Source organism: Aspergillus lucknowensis (genome assembly GCF_044049455.1).
Source record: "Aspergillus lucknowensis strain CBS 449.75 chromosome Unknown BJX67scaffold_41, whole genome shotgun sequence".
Lineage (NCBI taxonomy): Eukaryota > Fungi > Ascomycota > Eurotiomycetes > Eurotiales > Aspergillaceae > Aspergillus > Aspergillus lucknowensis.
Window position 1 is genome coordinate 131,748 of NW_027263585.1, and position 19,333 is coordinate 151,080.

General features: G+C 56.7%; 6 protein-coding genes across 6 annotated transcripts; 3 read left to right on the forward strand and 3 right to left on the reverse strand.

Moving 5' to 3' along the window:
* Positions 1-863: 863 nt before the first annotated feature.
* Positions 864-8,562, forward strand: BJX67DRAFT_383841 (uncharacterized protein; the record flags this gene model as incomplete). Its single annotated transcript, XM_071033540.1, has 2 exons — positions 864-1,586; positions 1,642-8,562. The coding sequence occupies 2 exons, from the start codon at positions 864-866 to the stop codon at positions 8,560-8,562; spliced, it is 7,644 nt and encodes a 2,547-aa protein (XP_070883348.1).
* A 227-nt stretch (positions 8,563-8,789) lies between these two features.
* BJX67DRAFT_223813 (uncharacterized protein) lies at positions 8,790-9,660 on the reverse strand. The gene is made up of 2 exons (XM_071025792.1): positions 9,415-9,660; positions 8,790-9,296 (listed from the first exon to the last, which is right to left on the reverse strand). Exons 1-2 carry the CDS (start codon positions 9,441-9,443, stop codon positions 8,945-8,947), a joined length of 381 nt encoding a protein of 126 aa, XP_070883349.1. The 5' UTR covers positions 9,444-9,660; the 3' UTR covers positions 8,790-8,944.
* BJX67DRAFT_224046 (uncharacterized protein) lies at positions 9,571-11,779 on the forward strand. The gene has a single exon (XM_071025795.1). The coding sequence runs from the start codon at positions 9,879-9,881 to the stop codon at positions 11,562-11,564; it is 1,686 nt and encodes a 561-aa protein (XP_070883350.1). The 5' UTR covers positions 9,571-9,878; the 3' UTR covers positions 11,565-11,779.
* Positions 11,660-13,231, reverse strand: BJX67DRAFT_373922 (proline permease PrnB; the record flags this gene model as incomplete). Its single annotated transcript, XM_071031466.1, has 1 exon — positions 11,660-13,231. The coding sequence occupies one exon, from the start codon at positions 13,229-13,231 to the stop codon at positions 11,660-11,662; it is 1,572 nt and encodes a 523-aa protein (XP_070883351.1).
* A 399-nt stretch (positions 13,232-13,630) lies between these two features.
* Positions 13,631-15,171, reverse strand: BJX67DRAFT_223810 (glycoside hydrolase 5 family protein). Its single transcript, XM_071025791.1, has 3 exons — positions 14,268-15,171; positions 14,091-14,219; positions 13,631-14,025 (listed from the first exon to the last, which is right to left on the reverse strand). The coding sequence occupies exons 1-3, from the start codon at positions 14,998-15,000 to the stop codon at positions 13,718-13,720; spliced, it is 1,170 nt and encodes a 389-aa protein (XP_070883352.1). The 5' UTR covers positions 15,001-15,171; the 3' UTR covers positions 13,631-13,717.
* Positions 15,172-17,133: 1,962 nt separating this feature from the next.
* BJX67DRAFT_373924 (sugar porter family MFS transporter) lies at positions 17,134-18,921 on the forward strand (the record flags this gene model as incomplete). The annotated part of the gene is made up of 4 exons (XM_071031467.1): positions 17,134-17,755; positions 17,809-18,170; positions 18,215-18,485; positions 18,533-18,921. 4 exons carry the CDS (start codon positions 17,134-17,136, stop codon positions 18,919-18,921), a joined length of 1,644 nt encoding a protein of 547 aa, XP_070883353.1.
* Between the last annotated feature and the right edge of the window lie 412 nt (positions 18,922-19,333).

Here is a 19,333-nt window from a genome sequence, read left to right on the forward strand (position 1 = left end):
GGGTGGGATAGAGGGGCTCAAATAGGGACCTGGTTCCCACTGGAATATATAATCAAATCAATTCGTGGACACTGAATATCAACTATTGCTGATGATCAGCTTATCCTCTTTATATACGTTCGCTTCCTTCTCTTTCGCCTTGACATCGCGCAGATCCGTGCTGAAGTCTGCTGCATCCGTCGTAATCGTCAGATTAAAACTCCGAAGCGAACAAAGAAAGAGAGATTTCCGGAGAGAATCCAACGCACGGACGTCAATCCTGTGGAGGCCCTCAGCTTCTTCCACCATAACTGATTCGCTCATTGAGCCTGGAATATAACGAACCTGGTAATTCAGACAGCTCTAGTCACGGTGCCGTGCTACGACTGGCTCCCAGACCTGGCAAGGCGAGCCGAGCAGATAGGCCGAAGGGCTGTCAAAACTCCGGCTGTGCAACGCAACTCGCAAGGAACTTTACAGCACAGGAAGGGGGGAAAAGGAATTATCGCCTTAGTGTCCTGTAGTGCGTGCAGTTCGACGCCTGCTTTGGTATGGGCCACCGTTAGCAACGGCCGCACAACGGTCACGTCGCTAATTGGGCTGCGGTGGGGAAGGCGAGAGGAAATTTAATTATTTTGCTGAAGGACCCGGTGGTTACACCATCTTGTGTGCTGAGACGTGGGAAAGCCATGCTTGGTTCTGGAAACGGCTTGCCCCTGGGCGAGGGATGGAGATACCAAACAGACAAACAATTAGGTTGCTCGGCTGATGGTATATGAGCGTCTCGGGAGCAAAATGGGTGAAGATCTGAGGCTCATAGAAGTCCCCATACTCTGAGCCGGTTTTCTCGGAGCCAGCCCATGAACACGTCAGCGCCCACCGTCATGGCAGGTGCAAGAAAGTCCTCCCCACCATTGGCATCGGAGGGGACTGCAGACGGAAAGTCTCACACCAAGGAAAAGGACAGGGCCAACGGGAAGGGTGCTAGTAATGTCGTCCTAGTCTTCGGCTGCCAATGGCTCTCTTTCAACGCCGACGACTTCCGCCGCCTCCGCGCCATGGTGCTTGACAATCCAGAGCATCACTGGATGCTTGACGCCCTCGGCGAGTTACCAGGCCATTACCGGATAGCATCAGAGACGAAATATCTACCCTCACTAAACACGATATGTGGGGAGGAAGAACTCCGGGAGCTGGAACGGTGGTTCAGATGCGATGATTTGTCGACGGCGAAGTTTCCCCTGAGCTATACTCAGTTGGCACCGTTGCTGATGATGACACACTTTGTGCAATATGCGCAGTATCTCAAGCTGACGAAGGCGAAACTAGGTTGCAGGAGGGAGAAGGGTAGTGGGGGAGAAGGGTCAAGCCCTGTTGTTGAAATCGTGGGGTTTTGCATCGGGTTTCTGAGTGGTGTGGTGGCCTCCGCCGCAAAGAAACAAGACCACTTAAAGCGGTTTGGTGCTGTTGCATTGAGGCTGTCAATGTTATTGGGAGCATTGGGGGATATTCAGGAGAAGGAGGAGGAGTACACCAGTCTCGCGACGTCGTGGAAAACGCCGGAGCTGGAGGAACGGCTCGAGGGAATGATCGAACAGTATCCGGGGGTATGTATATCTTCCACGAGTTATAATAGAGAAGAGAGGTGGGCTAACGAGTCAGTCGTATATAACCGTTCGATATGACGAGAATCGCGCGACGATAATGACTCCCCGGCGGAGTATGATTGGCTTGCAGCAATCGCTGCAGTCTGGTGGGTTCTCCGCAACACCAGTAGATTATAATGGCCGGTACCATTGGCACGGGCACGAGAAAACCCTCCCCGCGCTCTTCGCCCTCTGCGACGCTCGCCCGGCCCTCCAGCTTCCGGACGCAGCGGACCTTGCCCGGCCTCCGCGAGACAACATCACGGGGAAGCCAATCCGCTCTGGGCCCCTCCATGAGCTCGTCCTCCGCGCAGTATTAGCTCAGCCCTGTCGCTGGTATAAGACATTCTCCGCCGTATACCAGGAACACCTTACAGGTCCCACCTCATTAGTAGTCGAATTCGGCCCCGAGCGCTGCATCCCACCAACTTTTCTTCGCCGTCTCCCTCAGCGCGTCGTTCATTTCGCCGACGTTGAACTACCCGACACGTTGAACCGGGATCATGAGCTCGCTGCACGCCCCCCAGCAGACACCGATATCGCCATAGTCGGCATGGCCTGCCGCGTTGCGGGAGCCGATGACCTGAACGAGTTCTGGGACCTCTTGTGTGCGGGCGAACCCCAACACCGTGAGATGCCCCGAGAGAGATACGAGGCTTATGAGACGCCCTGGCGCCCTGAAACAAGTAAGCGGGCTTGGTTTGGGAACTTTGTGCGGGATATCGATGCCTTTGATCATAAATTCTTCAAGAAATCGCCTCGCGAAGTCATGTCTCAAGATCCGCAACAGCGCCTCATCCTACAAGTTGCATACCAAGCTCTTGAGTCGGCAGGATATTTCTCTCGCCCATCTGAAGTGAAGGAGATAGGCTGCTATATTGCATCCTGTACGGTTGACTACGAGCATAACGTCAACTGCCATCCCACGTCGGCGTATGCGGCCACGGGCCTGCTGCGTAGTTTTATGGCCGGCAAGCTATCGCATTATTTTGGGTGGCGCGGGCCGTCCCTCTGTATTGACACGGCCTGTTCTGGTTCTGCTGTTGCATTGCACCATGCCTGCCAAGCCATCCTGAACGGCGACTGCACGGCGGCGCTCGTGGGTGGTGCAAACGCGATTACCAGCCCATTGGCATTTGATAACCTTGCAGGTGCTTCGTTCCTCTCGCCCACAGGAGGATGTAAACCGTTTGATGCCAAGGCAGATGGGTACTGCCGCGGCGAAGGTTTCGTGGCCATCTATATCAAGAAGTTGTCTGATGCGCTCGCAAATGGGGACGATATTTTAGCCACGATTGGCGGGACGGCTGTTGAGCAGAATGATAACTGCACGCCAATTGTCGTCCCTGACGCACCCTCACTAGCAGGGCTCTTCGACAAGGTAACCCGTCGCGCACGTTTGCATCCCAGGGACATCACTGTTGTCGAAGCGCACGGAACCGGTACACAAGCCGGTGATCCCGCAGAGTACCGCAGCGTACGTGAAGTGCTTGGAGGACCAAGGCGCGCTGGGAAACTGTCTTTGGGCTCCGTTAAGGGGCTTGTTGGACATACGGAGGGCGTTTCCGGGATGGTTGCGCTGGCTAAGGTTGTGATGATGATTCACGGAGGCCAAATACCACCCCAGCCGGGGTTTCAATCTATCAACCCGCATATAAAGACTCTACCGGATGATCATATCGAGATCGAAACCAGCGTGAGGCCATGGGACGCGGGGTTTCGGGCCGCCTTGATCAACAATTACGGTGCTTGTGGGTCGAATGCTTCGATTGTTATCACTCAGGGACCGCAGGGAAGCAGAAAAAAATTATCCTCCGGGGTCCATACCGTCACAGTGGATCTTCCATTTCGACTATGCGCGCTGGACAAGGCTCGGTCACAAACGTACGCAGGTTGTCTGCGCGGGTTTCTACGACGTCTGCGGCACAAGGAACACGCGACGTTAGCGAATGTGGCATTTAACGCGGCGCGACAAAGTAATCCGAGTTTAGAGTACCAGTGCACCTTCCGTACGAAGTCGATATCAGAGCTCGACTCCATTCTCGCCGACATAGAGGGGGGTGAAGATAAGCATGCCGTGCGTGTAAAGAAGCCTGTCCGTCCAGTGATCCTATGCTTTGGTGGACAGATAGGGAAAAGCGTTGGGCTTGATCGCGCTGTGTATCATACCGTGCGCCTTCTCAGGCACCATCTTGACACTTGCGATGAGGCTCTCAAGACTGCAGGCCAGAAAAGTATTTACCCTGGTATTTTCGATACGAGCACTATCAGGGATACTGTAAAGCTGCACACACAGCTTTTCGCGCTTCAATATGCCTGTGCGCGCAGCTGGATGGACTCGGGGGTGAGCGTAGCAGCTGTTGTAGGACACAGTTTCGGCGAGTTGACAGCGCTTTGTATCGCTGGCGTGCTGTCATTATCGGACGCCCTGGCCGTCATCATCCGCCGTGCGAGATTGATTCGTGACAATTGGGGTTCCGATCCCGGCGCCATGCTAGCTGTGGAAGGTGACCGGCATCGGCTTGATCAATATTTGGAGGAGAATTTGGCAAGCATAGCCTGCTACAATGGTTCCCGGAGCTTCACAGTTGCTGGGTCCACCTCGGCGGTTGATGCACTCCAGCAACAGCTAGAGAGCGATCCTTCGTTTCGAATCAAACGGCTCGACGTCACGAATGCCTTCCACTCAAGCTTGGTGGATTCGTTGCTTCCCGCCTTGCTCACGGTTACGGATGGGTTGGAGCTGAACTCAGCGTCAATCCATCTTGAGCGTGCCACGGCACACAAAACCGAAGGAATCCCACCTTGTACCGTCATAGCCGACCATCTTCGTCAACCTGTGTACTTCGAGGCAGCTATCCAACGACTCTCCACGCAGTATGGTTCGGCGATTTGGCTGGAGGCTGGCTCCAATTCCACAATCACGTCTCTGGTTCGAAAGGCGCTCGGATCTAGCGCTGCTGGGCATGCCTTCCATCCTCTAAATATCACCCCAGGTAATGGACTTGCACACCTGACAGACACAACATTGGGGCTATGGAAGGACCACATACCCTGTGCGTTTTGGGGGCACCACGCACTTCAAGCTAAGGAGTACAGCCACCTTTTCCTTCCACCCTATCAATTCGAGAAATCCCGGCACTGGCTGGAGAACAAACCCCTACCAAGTTCAAAGAGAGATACACGAGACCAACGGGATGGACCGAAAGAGGAACCTCTCTTCTCGTTTGGCGGATACGATGGAGCAAATCGCCAGGTGTCAAAGTATTTAATTCACACCAATCATCCCCGATACGTGGCCGCCTTGTCCGGTCACGTCGCAGCAAAAACCGCACCCATAGCGCCGGCGTCAGTATTGTTGGATTACGCTGTGGAGCTGCTGAGGGCCCTTCCAGACGGGGAAGGTAAAGTGCCTAGCGTTCATGATGTCGGTAGCGAGGCACCGCTCCTCCTGGACTCAGATCGCGAGGTGTGGATGGAACTCTGGGAGGATACGGCTGCCAGAGGGACATGGGGATTGAAGTTTCATAGTCAGGACATGCAGGCTGGGCCATCCACTCGACTCTTGCACTGTTCCGCGCGGATATCCATGCACGGGGTGGGTGAAGGTGACTTGCACGGCGAATTCACGCGATACGCACGACTAGTCAGCCACAGCCGTTGTGTGGAGCTTCTCTCCGATCCAGATGTTGATGATATCCTGCAGGGACGAAACGTGTACCGTTCTTTCGCAGAAATAGTGGACTATTCCGAACCGTATCGCGGAGTGCAGAAGCTAGTGGGTAAGGGGAATGAGAGTGCTGGCCGCGTTGTCAAGTCGTACTCCAGGGAGACCTGGGCGGATGCATTTCTGTGTGACTCGTTCAGCCAATGCGGCGGTTTCTGGGTGAACTGCATGACCGACAGGGAAGAGGGGGACATTTATATTGCGAGTGGAATCGAAAAGTGGATGCGCACGCCATTATTCGCCGACATGGCGTCTACCAGACCAGATACATGGCATGTGTGGGCTCGCCACCAGAGGACCCAGGGTTGGTATACGAGCGACGTCTTTGTGTTCACACCCAATGGAGAGCTTGTAGAGATGTTTCTGGGCCTCCGGTATACACGCGTCGCCAAAAGCCTGTTCGTCCGCCTATTGGGCGGTGCGGTATCGAGGAAAGAGGAGGGCAAGAAACAAAAAGAACCAGGGAAGAAGGCACCGAGTAGGGATCTAGTTGGCCGTGTTCGCAGGGTCGTCGCAGAGTTCTGTGCGGTCGAGCAGAAGGAGATCCAAGACGATAGGCGGCTTGCTGACGCTGGAGTGGACTCATTGATGGCGATGGAGCTCGCCCGTGAATTGGAAGAAGTCTTCAACTGCACCCTGGCAGTTGAGGCCTTGCTCGAGGCAGACACATTTGCAGATTTGGTGCAATGTGTGCGGAGTTCCGTTGGAGGATTGCCTGACAATGCAAGCGAAAGTAGCGACTACAACAATACGGCCAGCAGCCCCACAGAGGATTCCAGCGAAAGACTTGCGAGTCCTCCTGGGTCAGCCACTAGCGTTTGCGATCCGATGGATCTGGAGTTGCCTTTCGAAGATGTAATGCGGGCTTTCGAGGAGACAAAGGCTCAGACCGACCAATTCTTGGCTGACAACCAATGCAGCGGGCGTCTCTACGAGTTTACTCCCTTGCAGATCGAGCTATGCTTAGTGTTGACACTGGAGGCGTTTGAAATACTGGGGAGTAACATTCGAACCGCTCGTGCTGGTGACCGTCTCCCCCGGATCAAGTTTGATATACAGCACGACGCTCTGGTACAATACCTATACAACCGGCTGGTAGAAGGCCGGCTTGTGAAGCTCGAGGGGACGGCCGTTATTCGGACGGAGATGCCGGCGCCCGCCTCTTCCAGTAGGGCTATTCTGTCGCGGGTTGAGAGTGAATACCCTGAATACGCCGGGGCAAGCAAGCTCACCTTTTTCACCGGAAGCAAACTCGCGTCTGTGCTTCGCGGGGAGCAAGACGGACTACAACTCATTTTCGGGACACAGGAAGGCCAACAGCTTGTCTCGTGGATGTACGGAGACGAACCACACAATGTGGCTGGATACAAGCTAATGGGTGATTTCATCAAACGCCTTGTTCAAAAACTGTTCTCCGCAACGACGGACGTAGGGCCGTTGAAGATTCTCGAGATGGGTGCTGGCACAGGTGGCGGTACGAAATGGTTCCTGCCCTTACTTGCAGCCCTGCCGATACCCGTCGAATACACGTTTAGCGATATATCGCCGGCATTTCTAGCACAGGCGCGGCGCAAGTTCCGTGATTATCCGTTTGTCCGATATCGCGTGCATGATATTGAGAAGCCGCCAGCGGATGATCTGCAAGGGACTCAACATATTATAATTGCGAGTAACGCGGTGCACGCCACGTCGAATTTACAAGAGTCAACACGACATATGCGCCAGGCGTTGCGGCCGGATGGGGTGCTCATGATGCTCGAGATGACGACACCTGTTTTTGCAATTGACCTAGTGTTTGGCCTGTTCCGCGGGTGGTGGGTGTTCAACGACGGGCGACGGCACGCCATCACTGGCGAGCAGAGATGGGAAAATGACCTCCATGCAGCTGGATACGGGCACGTCGATTGGACGGATGGAGAGTCAAATGAGGTCAGTGTGCAGCGAGTAATATTCGCGACTGCAACAGAGGAGCAGAGAGAGCCTCCTTTGATGCCTTGCCCCAACCATGTGGGGAGATCTCAGGTTATAGATCAATACATTCACCAGGTCGTGCAAGGGTTTCACCCACCCACGAGAGCACCGCAAGGTAGTGTTCCAGCGAGTCCAGTGAGTGAAGCGTGTTTTCTAGTCACCGGAGCAACAGGTAGTCTAGGCAGTCATCTCGTTGCCCAGCTCGCACGACTCTCAATCGTCCGCACAGTGGTGTGCCTGAACCGGATTAGCAAGTCAGACCCTCAGCAAAGGCAAGAGCAAGCATTTGCCGAACGACACTTACGTCTTTCTGCGGCGGAGCAGGCCAAGCTTATCATTATAGAGAGCGACACCTCGGGGGATAAGCTGGGACTAACGCCAGATCAATACAATCTGTTCCGGGCACGAGTGACACACATCATCCACAACGCATGGCCGATGAGTGGGGTAATGCCTCTATCCGCCTTCGAAGGGCAGTTCCGCGTGCTCCGAAATTTGCTGGATCTCGCAGGAGAAATCGTCACAGGGCGGAACGCACCTGTCCGTTTCCAGTTTGTCTCATCCATCGGCACAGTCAACGGCGGAGGAGCCCTGGAGGAGCAGACTCGCATCGAGAATGTGATGGCTAACGGGTACAACGAGGCTAAATTCGTGTGCGAGCGGGCAATTCAAGAGACACTACAGAGGCATCCCGAGGCCTTCCAGGCCATGATCGTACGACCCGGACAGATTGCCGGGTCGCAGGAAGCGGGGTTCTGGAGTACTTCAGAGCACTTTCCGGCCATGGTGAAGTCCTCGCAAACACTTGGTGTGTTCCCGGCACTGGGGGGACGGATGGGATGGACGCCGGCGGATGTGGCGGCGCGTGTAATGACGGAATTATTGCTGGAGGAGGGCGTCCCGGAGCAGATCTACCATATTGACAACCCTGTAGAGCAAGAGTGGGCTGGCGTGGTGGATGTTTTGGCTGGGGAGCTGCAAGCGACAAAAGTGCCGTTCACGGAGTGGATTCGGCGAGTCAGGCAGTACGGGGTTCACGCCAAAGAGAACCCTGCCGGACTGATGGCGGATTGGCTGGAGGAGAATTTCCCGCGCATGTCGTGTCAAGGACCGATGGACACACGCGTTGCGAGGAGGCATTCGATGACGCTGCGAGAGATGCAGACGAGAGGAGAAGTGCGGCCGGAGGCTGTGAGGAAGTTCGTCCGCAGTTGGAAGGAGCGCAACTTCCTCTCGTGACTTCGCCTGCAACGCTTGAGATTGTTCAGTTTCGAAGCCCCAGAACCCATAGAATTTGAAAGCAGCGCTCATTCCAATTGTAATCTGTTTATTAGTTTTTACCGAGCCTTTCAGAAAGCGTTGGGAAACGCAACACCTCTTGCGATTAATTGTTGTTGATGGATATCCTCGACATACCTATGTTACTTTCGACATCAACAAACGACCGTCATCACGTTGAAACCGCTCCTCAGCAGATCTTTTCTGTTCCGGTCTACATTCTCCGCTTCAAGAGCAAACGGTGGATGTTCTTCAGACAACAAGCTGAGGATCAAAGATTCGCCAGAGATACTGCATAATTGCACCGACACGAAGGACAACATGCGCCACCTTTTTTTGTAGATCATATCAGGGAACCTATCACCCCGTACAGACTGAACCGTCCGCCAAAATCTTCCAGGGTACTATTGCTGAATGCCTCGAATTGCTCGAGGACAAGAAATGCTACTTGCACGGGGGAGGCGAAGAAACCAGTTTGCTCCATCATCAAAAACAATCCGTTGGCCAACATTGTAAGACCCGTTGAGGAAACCCACCATCTAAGCGACATGGGAGTTTTTTCAGGATGAAAAGCAGAAGCCCAGCTGTAAAGACGTCCGTCCACGCGAGCCGCATTTACCCTCTTCACCCAGACAGTCTCTTCTGCCGCGTGTAGCAGGTACAGAGGCTTGTTGTCCACGAGTAGTCCATTGAAGCTCCAGTTATGCATCAAAGTGTTAGTCCAGGGTGTAGAGATTTTGCACTCGAACCCATTCTTTCCCGAGATGTACTTTTTTCCAGAAAGGTACCAGCGCTCACAAGGTGCATACTCACTTCATGAAGAAAAGAATAGCAGCAATCATTCCACAATCGCTCGAAGACTGGCAGACGTGCCACGGAGGGAGGTTGCGAGGTTGCGAGGTTGCAGGTCAGCCAGGGTCGTTTTATATTACCAAGTGCTGGGGTAAGCAAGCAATCATCGGGATGAAAGCAGAAGAAGAATATCCATTGCTAACGAGGGGGTCTATCTAGATATTGATACCTGCGAGGAGGCGAGCGATGGACCTTTACGATATCCCCTATTCGGAAAGAGCCATTGAATGGCAGAATCGAAATGAAGGAATGATTGAAGCGACAGAAGCGACATCTGGAGGTGGTGGCGGAGCGATAACGCTGGCCAATCCTCATACAGTCGGAAGATTGAATTACTCCGTCACCGATATCGATGACGGTCGACAGGATCGAAGCCGACTGAGATCTCTTCCATCGGGGCATCTTTCCTCTTGCCTCATGGCGGAATGGAGATCAAACGCAAGCCGGTGCCGCTGCTGTCAGCTGTTGAGTATGGCGTCGTGCAGCGACCCCTGACACCCAATCCTCCGCCATACTCCCCGTACGCTGCCTGCACTCCATCTTCTCCTTCTCCTCACTCCCCTCACACCCCTCGCTCCCCTCGCTCTTCACCACCTCCCCCTTCCTCCACGTCCTCGCTTCAGCCTCCTCATCCACTCCCTCGACACCGAAGTCAGCCCAATCTCCGCAGCCTTCCTCAATCTCAACAGTCTCCTCCTACCCCCCGGGCAGAAACCTCGCTTCCAGCTCCCTCCGACCCCGAGAAACCCTCCTTCTACGCCGACGCCCGCCACTTCCTCGGTGGCCTGATCCACCACCCCTCCGAATCGACGAAACACTACTCCATCCTCCGCCACTCGCATGGCGTGATCTTCTACCGCGGGCCTGCAACCTCCGTCACCGTCTCGATCTTCGCCGACACACCCCTCCCCGCAGACCGCTCGCTCTGGCTCCAATGTAAAGGATGGACGGGGAAGACGGGGATGCGCGCCAAGGCCCTCTTCCGGCTACACGATGACTGGGTGAATGTCTCCCCGTCCGTCGCGGTCCGCGCAGATCAAGTCGAGCCGATGAAGGAGCGCGCCTGGCAGCGCGACATTGCCAAGTTCTACAAGAAGGCTTCGGCACGTGTGCGGGACACGCATCGGCTCCGCGAGACGGTCGTTGCGCGCATCCCGCCGGACGCGGAGGACGGGTACTTCCAGCTCATCCTGTGTCAGGCGGAGAAGAAGGTCCTCTGCCGTAGTCCCGTCTTTCGTATTCTTTCCGCCTCGATGGACCCGAGCTCGCTGCGCGGGGCGAGTCTGACGACGATGCCGTTGGAGATTGGCGCGCTGGTAGTCGGGAGGTATGCGCAGGCGATGGCCTCGAGGACTGTGGCTCCGGTGACTGCAGCTGCGCAGGCTGCTGCCGCACCATACCGACCTGGCCGGCTCCAGGAAACGGCGCTCACGACAGCGTATGAGGCCAGTGGAATTGGCGCGCGCAACGCCGCCCCTGATGCGAATGCGCCGCCCTCGATCGAGAACGGCCCCCAGGTCCCTTATCCGCTTGATTTTACCGCGCGTCCGGTGAAACTCCTCGATCCGACAGGAATGTCCATGAAAATCCCGTCGGACATTCAAGACAAGCTCCGCGGGTTCTTCTTCGGCTGGGCGCATGCCCCGGATCAACCGTGGCAGATGTGTATCCTCTCCGTCCGAGCCTGGGACGGCTCAACAGCGACGGAACCCATCTCGCTCTCGCACACAACGCGCAAAGTCGCCGTCCTCCGCTTGCTCCACGATTCGATCCCAGCACCGCCCCCGACACTCACGGTCCGCCTCCTCGGGTTCCTCCGACCAGACGTGCTTCCGCGCTCCGCACGAACAGAACGTGATCTCGCCGCGGCACGTGAGACGGCGGCAGAGGCAGCCAGACTCGCAGATACCTACGACGCAGAGTACACGCAGGCGATCCTCGAGCACCCGCTCTGGACACCAGACGCAACGTCCAGCCGACGAGGCTGGCTCGACCGGACCAAGGACGGCGCGGGGAACGTCCTGACGCGGGGACAGAAGATGATCGAGCGGATGGGCGTGCGCAGTGGGCTGGAGCAGGACTCCGTGGGGGGGTATTACATCGTTCGATAACAACCACTACAAAGCTATATAGCAAAGCAATACATCGAATAGCTAATCCTAATCACCATATCTAACCCAAATGTAAAGTCAACTGAAACGAAGATTCACTCTACCAACGCCATAAGCTTCCTCGCAATCGTATCCCGCGGCCTCGGCGGCCTCTCCGCGGCAATAATCTCCTCCAGCCCCGTCCGCAAATCCACCTCCTCACTCCGCCACGCCCACGGATCACTCCAAAACACCACGCGATGCCCAACATACAGCACCACAAACGCCGGAATCCCCACATACGCCGTGAAAAAGTTACTCGCGGACCAATTCGCCGGGAAGAAGCACGTAAACCCGTTAATCAGCAGCAGGATCACCGCAAAGACCAGCGCCACGTACATCCCGTACGGCTGGATGCGCGACGAATACGGCTTCTCGACCCCCTGTGCTTTCACCGCCGCGCTGAACCGGAAGTACACGACCCCGCAGCAGATCCAGGAGATGAAGCCCGAGGTGTTGGTGAAGTTCATGAGCCAGTTGAAGACGGTGAAGGCGCCGCTGTCGACGGCGAGGAAGGAGAGGAGGGCGAAGAGCGCGGAGGCCGTGACGGCCAGGTAGGGGACGCCCCAGCGGTTGCAGGATTTGAAGATGCTGGGGGCGTTGCCGGAGACGGCGAGGCCGTACAGCGAGCGGGAGGACATGTAGAGGAAGGAGTTGCCGGCGGACCAGGCGGAGGTGAGGATTGCGGCGTTGACGATGTGGCGCAGGACGGGGATGCCTGCGTTTTGGATGGCCGCGACGAAGGGCGAGGCCGAGGCGTTGTTGGTGTCGCCGGTGATGAGGGCGGGATCGCGCGAGGAGCAGATGACGCCGATGGCGAGGGCGGCGAGCAGGTAGAAGACGACCAGGCGGTAGATGTAGCGGCGGCCCGCCTTGGGGACGTTGCGGCGGGGGGACTCCATTTCGCCGGCGGAGACGATGATGAGCTCGGGGGCGAAGATGAATGCGATGGCGGACTTGACGATGCACTGGAGGAGGCCGATGAAGCGGCCCGTGTCGGCGTTGGAGGTGACGAGGTAGGTGTTCATGGCGCCGGGGTCCTTCCAGTAGTGGAAGCCCAGGCGCTGGCGGTCGGGCCCGCCGCCCCAGAAGAGGATGAAGGCGAGGATGAGCAGGCCGAGCAGGGTGATGATCTTGATGCCGGCGAACCAGAACTCGGTTTCGCCGTAGACGCCGACGGGGAGGTAGTTGAGGAGGACGATGACGACGAGCATGATGGCGATCCAGACCGCGATGTGCACGGGGTTGTCCCAGTAGCTGATGACCAGCGAGGCGGCGACGATCTCGTAGGGGACCAGGATGCCCAGCGAGTACCAGTAGAGATAGCCCATGGCGAACCCGAGGCTGCGCGAGACGTAGCGGAAGCCGTGGTAGCTCATCGTGCCGCCGTGCACGGGCAGGTATGCGCCGATCTCCGCGATGCCGGTGACGACGCAGTAGACGACCGTCGAGATGAAGACGTAGCCCAGGAACAGCGACAGCGGGCCGCCGATGTTCAGCGCCTGGCCGGAGCCCACGAAGAGGCCGGTGCCGATGGTGCCGCCGAGGGCCATGAGCTGGACGTGGCGCGATTTGAGGCCGCGCTGGGTGACTTTGTAGCGCTCGTCCAGCAGGTCGGCCTCGACCATGGCCTGCAGGGCGCCTCTCTTGCCTTCGTGGGGGCCATAGTTGCCCTCAGGGTCGCCGTGCGGGGCGAAATCAATGTCCGAGGCCATCTTGACGCGACGGAAGTTGACAAAAGTCCAACAGGAAAGGAGGCGCCATCGCAGCCTTTAAGTCTTGCGCCCCATGCTCGTCCCCGTCCTCTCAGGGTCGCATCGTCCCCGCAACTGCGCAGCCAAACAGAGCAGCCGCTGATAAGGGCGCTCGTTAGCTGCCTTGGCGCGCCCCGCAGCGGCGTTTTTGACAGCTCAAGAGTTGGAGACGGAGATTGCACATGAGATTGCAAATGGAGATTGGTAGGATTCTCTCATTGATAGCTTCTAGAAGCTGGTCTTGTGTGGTCCAAAACTTTCTTCCCACCAGTTCGGCAACAAGTGTTGAGACAAAACCAGGCTCTCCAGGCTTGATTTGGAGACTGCTGAGGCTACTCCTCGTATCGCTATCGGTCGCCCCTATCCGCGCCCGCTCGCCTCGATCGCCGCCACATGCTCCGTCACCAGACACTCAAACTCCTCCGACCCGTAGTAGAACGTGTTCCCGTCGTCCGGCGACTGCCCGGTGCTCAGCGTGTCGCCGTACTGCCAGTACAGGTCGCCCGAGACCCCCGTCGCGTTGAGCGCCGACGTCTGCCACGGCTTCTCGACCGCGCAGTGGTTCGACGTCACCCCGTACTCTTCGAACAGGCACGGCTTGCCCGCGGCCTCGCACACGGCCCCGTGCGACGCCACCCAGCCGTTGCCCCAGTCGTAGTTGGTGCCCCCTGTCTTGGTTAGTATATCCGCAAACACCGGGCCGGGGAACCGGGAAGGGGGACCGGGAACGTACAGCTGTCAGGATAGAGGTGGAAGGTGCCAAAGTCGATGGTTTCAATGGCCAATGCCTTTTCGAAATCCGAGCCCTCGCTGTACCCGTATGGATAGCTGCCATCAGAGCCAGTCTCGAGACCGAAGCCCTCTGTTTTTCGTCAGCTCAGGCTGTCAGGGGAACCATTTAAAGACGCACCATCGCCGATGCAAACCATATGCTGCGGATCCAACTGCTTGATATACTGGCTCGTCTCCTCGATCCACTGGTGCAGCACACTAGTCTCGCAACCCTGGCAGCGCGGCTCGTTCGCCAGCTCCCACGCAAACACCGCGGGACTGTCACTATACCGCGACACCACCGCCTCAATGTACGCCCGATACGCCGTCTGCATCTCCTCGCTGGTGTAGAAGTCCGCGTTCGATGAGCCCCCGTACGCCTGCACATACGCGTTCATCCCACCGTAGTCGTCCCAGTAGTTGACGAAGTTGATGATGAGCTTGACGCCGCGCGCCTCGGCCGACTCGACCACGTAGTCGAGCCGCTGGAGGCCGTCCGCGCCCGTGTTGATGGTCGACGCACCGTCCTGGTGCAGCTGGAAGTAGACCGTTCCCTCGCCGGGGACCTCGTTGACGTCGTTGAACCCCCAAACACGGAGGATGCGCAGACCGGACTCGGCCATGTGGTCGAAGACCAGGTCGACGTCGTCGTTGTTCGTCAGGAACCCGATCCAGTACGAGTTCGAGCCGGGGAAGTAGCCTGCCTCGCCGTCGATGACGAATTGCAGGCCTGAGACCGTCGCGAAGGCGCCCGAGCCCGTTGGGGTGGGGGAGGGAGTCGAGGTTGGGGTTGGGGTCGTCGTCGAGGCCTGGGGGAAGGCATTGGCCAGCGCCAGGCTGGCCAGGGCGTGAAGGGAGTGTGAGAATTTCATCCTGAGCTGTCAACGAGTGCGTTGCCGCCTGAGGGTGCGAATAATTCTATGTTGGATCCCCGGATTTTATATCCAGCTGGACGCGCTGATCCCATCCATGAGACCGGGCCAAGCTCCGTGCACCTGGTCAAGCACGGTGAGTTCAAGCTCCTCGCGGAATTTCTCCATTCCAGCGCGTCAGTCACCTCGGGGTGTCGTTTTCTCGACGCTGGCAGTTAATGTATTCGCTGCTGTGGGCGTTTCATCCGTGCCGGATCTGGCAGCGGGCGGCCGATCGCGTCCGACAGCCTCGGTGAATGGTGGAGAATCTGGGGATTCATCACGGCTGCGGAGTATTCTGCAATGTTGACACAGATCGTGATGAAGGTTATTTCCCCAGGTTTGCGTTTACTGGTCCGTTTTCATCGGACATTCGTAGTTTCATATTCCCGTGCCAGGGGTACGCACGGTGCGCTTCCATGTGGTGCTTGTCTCCGAATATCCGTGCAGGGGTTGAGGGAAAGCACATGGAGCTCAAGTTCCAGACCATCTGAAACGAGATTCATTCTTTTGGCCCACTCTTGCTCATCCAGAGGTCACCTCACTCAGCAGCTGTTCTCGGCCACTGGGCCGGAGAAAAACTCAGACTGATCAAGTCCCGGGTGCTCATGGCAGAGAGATATATATCTAGCCAATTAGGGTGTGGAGTCCCGTGTTGGTCGAGACAGACTATTGTCTCGAGCAAATCAATACAGAAAGCACTCGAAAGGCAGGATCACTACTTTGGCCGTGGAGTCCACAACTCCAGACTTCCAAGAGTTGGATGCATCCATGGATTCCTCGAGATGAATTTTGTTGAAGCCGAGACAAATCCGAGACAAACCGCGTTCAGCCGGCAGGAGGCGTGAGGCTTGAGATGTGGCTGAACCCCAAAATCCGCTAGGCCCAGATGGGCAAGTATGACGTCACAACGGATAAACAATTTTCCGACTCCGACCTCTCCACCAGAACTACCAGCATCCAATGATGGGATCCGCAGCGACACAGCCACCCGCAAGAGCCAAGGATCCACAAGCTTGCCCCTGCGGATTCACGGAGCCGACTCGGAGTCTGCAGGCTCTGATTCTGGAGCCGATGGCGCGGTCGGAGCCTCGCGGATGCGGTCTCAAGCTGACTCAGGAAATCTTCGGCTGACCTGCGGTTTGGATGCCCATTGAAGAGTGCGTTTCACGACCATGGAGCCTGGATTGCCACCAGAGCATGTCGGGGAGGAGAGATACAGGATGATAACGGACGGTGTTGCGTGCGGGTCGAGAACGACCCCCCATATTTCTCCCCTCAAAATCCGCATCTCACATGGGGAGACTTCACCGAACAACTCTTTCGGAAAGAATCGCCTCTCCAGCCCTCCAGTGTCCTCCAGGCTGCCCTCCGCGGTCCCGCATCTCCAGTTGTCTGGAGTCCGGACCTCCCGACGATGTCAGTCACGATGTCATGCTGTTACTGCCAGGGTCACACGATATGGCGCCCTCTCGGCAAGGAAACCCGAGGAAGTGGCCCTGTGATGGGTTGAAAATATTTGATCTGGCCAGCTGAGACCATCCAAGCCTCAGCCAAGCCCGAGTGCCGTCAAAGGCATGCCGAGTTTTCTGATCTCGGCCGCCGGATTCGACGGCACTCCCGGGTCGGAACCAACCACGGCTGTGCTGAAAACGTGCCTTGGCCAGCCACTGCGGTCGGCAACGTATCCGAGTTTTCGGCAGAGGCGCTTCTCTCCCATTGTTCGGCGTGTAGATTGCCGGGTTCTCTCGTAGTGCGTCACTATTCGGACGCACGAGATTGATGGAACATACAGCGGAGAGAGTCTGTGGACCAGCCCATCTCCTCGCTACCAAACCAGCGTACAGAACTGGGAACCTTATGGAATGTCTGGATAGCAGCCATCGACAGTCTTCAGAATTCTCCACACCCCAGGAGTCTTCTCTCAGCCGTGGGTCTGCTTACGTTCACTGCCATCTCTCGCACATTATAAAGGGAAACCCCCCTGCACATCCCCAGGCTTTTTGTCCCGCATCCCCCATCCTTTCATCCACTTTCAAGGTTTTTCCCACCTCACCTACTTTACCCAGTTGCCAGAATCTTGGGAAAATCACCATGGGCGTTGAATCACCCGCCCAGCATGGGGAGCCTATCACTCCCGCTCCCCAGCCGCAACAATATTCCAGCCAGGAGACGATCGGCAGCCAGAAGCCAGTCGAGCTTGGTGTCGATACCCCGATTCCCCGGATCACACTGCGTGCCACCGTCATGGGCCTGTTCGTCTCAATGGGTGGTCTTCTCTTCGGCTACGACACTGGACAGATCAGCGGTTTCCAGGAAATGTCCGACTACCTCCAACGGTATGGCGAACTAGGAGAAGACGGTTCATACTCCTTCAGCAACGTCCGGTCCGGCCTGATCGTCAGTCTTCTGTCCATCGGCACTCTTATCGGAGCGCTGTGCGGTGCTCCCATCGCGGACAAGCTGGGCCGGAAATGGTCGATAACCCTGTGGTGTATGATCCTTATGGTCGGTATTATTGTCCAGATTAGCGCTCCGTCCGGAAACTGGGTGCAAGTCGTCCTGGGCCGTTGGGTCACCGGTCTTGGAGTCGGTGGCTGCTCGCTGCTGGTGCCCATGTACCAGGGTGAAAGCGCTCCGAAGAATGTCCGTGGTGCCATGATCAGTTCCTACCAGCTGTTCGTCACCCTGGGCATCTTCCTTGCCTACTGCATTAGTAAGTTTTCGACCACAAGGCGGGGGGACTTCCGTGGCTGACTGACTTTGTAGACCTCGGAACCGAGAGCTTGGAGGGCACTGCTCAGTGGAGGATCACCCTTGGCCTCACCTTCATCTTTGCCCTTATCCTTGGCCTCGGCATGGCCATGTTCCCTGAAAGCCCTCGATTCGACTACCGCCACGGCCGCGTCGATACTGCTCGCCAGACCATGGCCCGTCTGTACGGGGTGCCGGAAAACCACCGCGTGATTATCCAAGAACTGGCCGATATCCAGGCGCAGCTTGATGCCGAGTCGCAGGAACAGAAGTGGCACGAGTTTGTCACGGCGCCTCGTATGCTCTACCGCATCCTTCTTGGAATGGCCTTGCAAGCCCTGCAGCAGCTTACCGGTGCCAACTACTTCTTCTACTACGTGAGTGCGTCCCTTGGTTTGTAGACGTTAGCTGACAACAGTAGGGAACTACTATCTTCCAAGGCGCCGGTATCTCGAACAGCTTCATCACCCAGGTCATCCTCGGCGCCGTCAACTTCGGTACTACGTTTGGCGGACTGTACGTGGTTGAGAATTTTGGCCGTCGCAAGTCGCTCATCACTGGAGCCATCTGCATGTTCATCCTGTTCATGATCTTCGCTTCGATCGGCCACTTCATGCTGGACGTCAAGCACCCGGAGAACGCCCCCGGACCCGGCAAGGGCATGGTCATCGTCGCCTGCTTCTACATTCTCTGTAAGCTTCTCAAGAGTATACCTATTATTTGGTACTAACGGTTACAGTCTACGCCACAACCTGGGGCCCAATCATCTGGTCCATTGTCGCAGAACTCTTCCCCTCCAAGTACCGTGCCAAGGGCATGGCGCTCGCCACCGCATCTAACTGGCTGTGGAACTTCCTGATCGGGTTCTTCACGCCCTTCATTACCGGCGCCATCGACTTCGCGTACGGGTATGTGTTCGCAGGATGTCTCTTCGTCGCCGCGCTGGTCGTCTACTTCTTTGTCATCGAGGGCAAGGGCCGCACACTCGAGGAGCTCGACTGGATGTATGTTAATAAGGTTGCGCCGTGGAAGAGCAGCAGCTTCGACATGCCGAACATCCATTCCTTTGACAATGAGTTCCGCAACGCGCGCAAGGAGTCGCAGTCGTACCATGCGGAGAATGCGTGACCTCATAGACCACTTTGACGGCATATAGGCTTTGTATATAGATTTAAAATTCTCAATAGCATTTGATAAATTGCAGTCGTGGTAACAGAATAAACGCTCAGAACTCCCAAAACACCAAACACCGAAACTCAATACTCTCCCTCACCTCATCCCCTTTCCTCTCCGCATCCTCAAAAGACGAATGCACCCCAACCGCGACACCCCCCTCCTCCAACCCCCTTTCCAAGTCTGAATCAAGGATCCTCATCAGAAGAACCTCGTCCACCCCCATCCCCGATAGATAATACCACCGCTGCCCGGGGCTATACCGCGCCATCGCAATCTCCCACCCCACCGTCGTCCTCAAATTCCCACCCCGCTCCGCCCGCGCCCTCGAATCGCCCGCGTAATCCATCGATATAGCAACCAAGTC

Bases quoted from the DNA above. Each gene is read 5' to 3' on its own strand.
- BJX67DRAFT_223813 (XM_071025792.1), bottom strand. From the start codon at position 9,443: ATGATTGCTGCTATTCTTTTCTTCATGAA. The intron at 9,297-9,414 runs GTGAGTATGCAC...GCATAACTGGAG, and splicing joins GCTATTCTTTTCTTCATGAA to CTTCAATGGACTACTCGTGG.
- BJX67DRAFT_224046 (XM_071025795.1), top strand. From the start codon at position 9,879: ATGGAGATCAAACGCAAGCCGGTGCCGCTGCTGTCAGCTGTTGAGTAT.
- BJX67DRAFT_223810 (XM_071025791.1), bottom strand. From the start codon at position 15,000: ATGAAATTCTCACACTCCCTTCACGCCCTGGCCAGCCTGGCGCTGGCC. The intron at 14,220-14,267 runs GTGCGTCTTTAA...GACGAAAAACAG, and splicing joins TATGGTTTGCATCGGCGATG to AGGGCTTCGGTCTCGAGACT. The intron at 14,026-14,090 runs GTACGTTCCCGG...TAACCAAGACAG, and splicing joins CCACCTCTATCCTGACAGCT to GGGGCACCAACTACGACTGG.